General features: G+C 51.9%; 1 protein-coding gene across 1 annotated transcript in view; it reads right to left on the reverse strand.

The window, feature by feature from the left end:
• Positions 1 to 4,058, reverse strand: part of SMARCC1 (SWI/SNF related, matrix associated, actin dependent regulator of chromatin subfamily c member 1) — a gene marked incomplete at its 3' end in the record, with an annotated part of 46,685 nt that overhangs the window by 3,207 nt on the left and 39,420 nt on the right. The window contains exon 31 of the mRNA XM_018571513.1: positions 278 to 451. Coding sequence (XP_018427015.1) covers positions 278 to 451 — 174 coding nt within the window. The remainder of the gene's footprint in view (positions 1 to 277; positions 452 to 4,058) is intronic.

Genomic DNA, 4,058 nt, shown 5'->3' on the forward strand with positions numbered 1-4,058 from the left:
TGTAAGCTGCTCTGTACAGAGACTGATGTGAGTGTGGGGGGGGGGGACATTAGAGTGTGAGCTCCTCTGTACAGAGACTGATGTGACTGTGGGGGAGGGGACATTAGAGTGTGAGCTCCTATGGTGCAGACAGATGTTGCTCAGTGTTCTTCGTTATGTGTAAAGTGCATCTTTGCTATTGAAGGTATATTTGATGCAGTTGAGTTGGAGTTGCCCTTTAAATGGTCATGAAGCAGAGGGATAACCATGACTCGGGTAATAAGGATAAAGCACTTACACATGCCATTCGGAGCCATTGGCGGCCGCGGTCCCATCATCCCACCTGGCATAGGGGGCATCGCTGTCTGCGGGGGTGGGGGGTGAGGTTGTCCAGCTGCTGGGTGCATGTTGGGCATCATTCGGGCTCCTATAGGAGGTCCGGGCATCATGGAGCTGGGCCCAGGCATTTGACCTGCACCAATAAGATCACAGGAAGTTAATCTCCATGGTTACTGCGATACGTCAGTCATCTGACTGACAAGGGAGGAGGAGGAGCAATGCTCACGGGGGTATGACAGATAGCGGGGGGTGAAGGGGGGATACCAGACTGGAGGGTCCCTATGCACGCTCCGCACTCCTGGGGTGATCCGGGGGCCACACAGGCGACAAGCTCTATTCTGCCCCCTGCTGGTGTGAGGGGAAACTACAACCTGGAATTAAACTAATATTGTCATCTGTGCCGATACCACACCAGCCAACCTAGCCCCAGAACTCAGCACATAGCCGACCATGGAACTGTAGAGTCCACGGGGGTCCGTTAAAAAGAAAATTACGTATCTAAGGGGAGGACACAAGGGGAGGACACAAACTAGGGTCCTCCCGTCACTCTAAGCTCAGTATATAGGAAGCTACAGCTCGCGGTATACTGAGACCACCCCAGCCGGGACGGAACCGGACAATACTGTCTGGATCCACCCAGCTGCGTGAGTGACAGCGGGCTCTGCCTATCTAGAGGCTGTACCCGCCCCCTCCCCCGTCAATTGCGCCAGTCAGCGCTGGAGGATTGGAGAGGGGGGAATCCCTGCAGGGAGCCGTGAGTGACAGTCACCTCTCTCTGCAGGGATAGATCGAGAAGTGAGCGAGCGACGGTATGTGTTCGCTCACCTCCCGATCTACTGAGCCGACGCGTCACAGTTTCATTGTCACACGTCGGCTCGAACTATGAAGAGTGGAAATCACTCACTTCTCCTTTAAGGAAAACTGCGGGAACATTAAATGGGGCAAAATCAAATGTTCTCGGTGTCATTCTTCTGGTGGAATGTTCTTTAAAAATTGGGAAAATATCACATTATGGGCGACAGATGGAGCGCAAAACACATGCAGGTTATTCAGCAGATACAACGGAAGGAAACGCTGAAAGAACATAAACAGTCAAAGTAACCATTGAAGTCGCCGCGGTAACAATAGTTACATTTATAAGCTCACTTCCTCCCGGGGTCTCTAGAATTGTAACATTGTAACTCTTCAGTAACATGGACTTCCTGCGATCCTCCGCTCCATCTCGGAGGTCAGCATGGAGTATTGTCCCCCATTATAGAAACATTCCACCAGAAGAGAAGTGACACAAATTCTCCCATCAGAGGGAAAGCTCGCAGGGAAGGAACGCGTCGGCGGCGTCACCGGATGAACGCGCAATGTTGGTCTGTTTATGAGACCCCTAAAGGGCTGAAGAGTCCCTCAGATATAAGCGCAGCGGTAATAATCGGGAACAGAGCAGAATTATCCATACAGGACCTGGCCCCCCCAGCGTACGTCCACTCGTATAGTTTGGGCTTATAGTTACGTCCCCTCAGGTCACTCTGCACCCATCTTTGTAAATGGCTCCCAACTGTTGAAAAGAAAAAGGTCACCACCACCAGTGCAGACACAACCGCCATCATTCACCACACCTCTCCTATACAAGACCATAAACACACTATGGGGGGGGCATTTATCAAGGCTGAAGAGAGAATCTGGAGCAGTTGCCCGTAGTAACCAATCAGCTTCTCTCTTCAGTTGTGATTTGAAAATGAAAAAGTGAAGCCGATTGGTTGCAGTGGACAGCTGCGCCACATTTTGTCTGCTCCCCCTCACTATATTTTAATCTGCTTGGAGTATGTTGCAGCCTTTGCTGAAGCTGAACTCCAGGCGGATGAAATACCCGCCAAAGGATTTGAATTTTTTTGGTCCAACCAGTTCTGAAAATTACACTGCGCAGCGCTGTCTGGCAGGAGGAGACCAGATCTTTGCGAGCTGCTGATAACACGGGTCTAGTCACCTCCCCCAAAAGGATAACATGGCTCTAGTCACCTCCCCCAAAAGGATAACACGGGTCTAGTCACCTCCCCCAAAAGGATAACATGGCTCTAGTCACCTCCCCCAAAAGGATAACACGGGTCTAGTCACCTCCCCCAAAAGGATAACATGGCTCTAGTCACCTCCCCCAAAAGGATAACAAGTCTAGACACCTCCCCCAACCTGTGACTGGACAGTAAAAAGGAGAAGCAGCAGAGTAATGAGCTCATCTCTCTGCTCTCTTCTGTCAGCATGTTCCTTGCAGCACACCCAACTGGCTCCTTGTGCTGCTCCTCTCTATTCCAGTCTGAGCTTTGCTGCATAGGAGGTTAGCAAGAGCCTGAAACCAGGTCAGATCCAGCTACTTACACCGCTCGTGTTTAAAGTTACATCAATCTGTAAATGTTATATCTGCCCGAAGCGCCGCCGCCCCACGGATGAAGCGCCGCCGCCCCACGGATGAGGAGTAAGTGGCACTGTAGTGAATGGAGACCCAGCTCTGACAACATTGTGCATTATGAGCACATCTTTGTGTCTATGTTGGCTGTCAGCTCCAACCCAGGCTGCGGCCCAATTTATAGGCGTTACAATAGGGGAGCTACAGCACTGCAGCCCCCAATCCCTCTCCCCCGGTAGTGATCTCAGCTGCCCCTCCCCCTGCTGTGGTGAATGACAGCACTATAGCCACCACCTCCTTTTCTTCACTACCTCGCTGCTTGTGTTGTGGATCGAGCTGACACCCCCCCCCCCTATGCTGAATGACAGCGATCATCTTCTGTGCATGCCTGCTGCCAAAGACAAGTGCTGTGGCTCTGGCCTCATTAGCAGCAGCACGGAGAAACAGCAGCGCTGATTGGGGAGCCGAGCGTGGTCAGCCACAGCACAGAACGGGACCAAGTCCTACATGCACTAGGTCCCCTGGGGGAGGAGGGGTTTGGACAATTTTAAAGTTATGGTGATACTATAAGCTTTTTACCCCATCTACCTGTATACTGGGCTGTGGGGGGGAGCGGGCCCTTTATCCCTATGTAATGGATTACAACTACCTAATGTATAAATCCACCGCCACGGACCAAGTGCTTAGCTTCAACTGTACACAGAAGCCACCCTTCATAGAAGAAATTCTGTCTTTGCCATATTATCTCGGCCAGTTGGACGCCATTCTCATTCTGCCATTCCACACAAGAGTGAACACCAGCCCAGATGAAGAACGCCGTGAAGCTAAGCACGCTGGTGAGAGAAAGTAAAAAAAAAAAAATGTTCCCCCTCTCCCCCACCAATCAAATATTCTAAACTTACCACTCCCCTGCCAATGGCCAGAATACATGCCTGCTTGTGGCGGATGGGCAGGTGGCATCTGGTGGTGAGCGCCATAGGGAGGTGGCTGCGGTTGCTGTGGGAGACCCATCATCCCCCCGGGGTGGGGAGTAGGAGGGATGTGGCCCATACCGGGGGCTCCAGGGCCTGGTGATGGGTGCTGGGGATTCGGCCCGTGCTGCTGCAGGTTCTGCCCGTGTTGCTGCTGCTGTTGCTGCTGTTGTTGCTGTTGCTGCTGTAGGTTCTGCTGCTCCATCTGCTGGCGCGCCCGCATCTCGGCGTACTTCAGCTGCTCCATGTGGAAGTTCTGGCGTTCAGTCAGGAGCTGCTGACGCTGCTGTTCCAGCTGGAAGAACACCGGAGAAAATTTGATAAAGAGTATTATACACTTTACTAATAATAAGAGGACAATATCGGCTTCTTATACA

Source organism: Nanorana parkeri, unplaced genomic scaffold (assembly GCF_000935625.1).
Source record: "Nanorana parkeri isolate BGI_ZX_2015 unplaced genomic scaffold, ASM93562v1 scaffold1772, whole genome shotgun sequence".
Lineage (NCBI taxonomy): Eukaryota > Metazoa > Chordata > Amphibia > Anura > Dicroglossidae > Nanorana > Nanorana parkeri.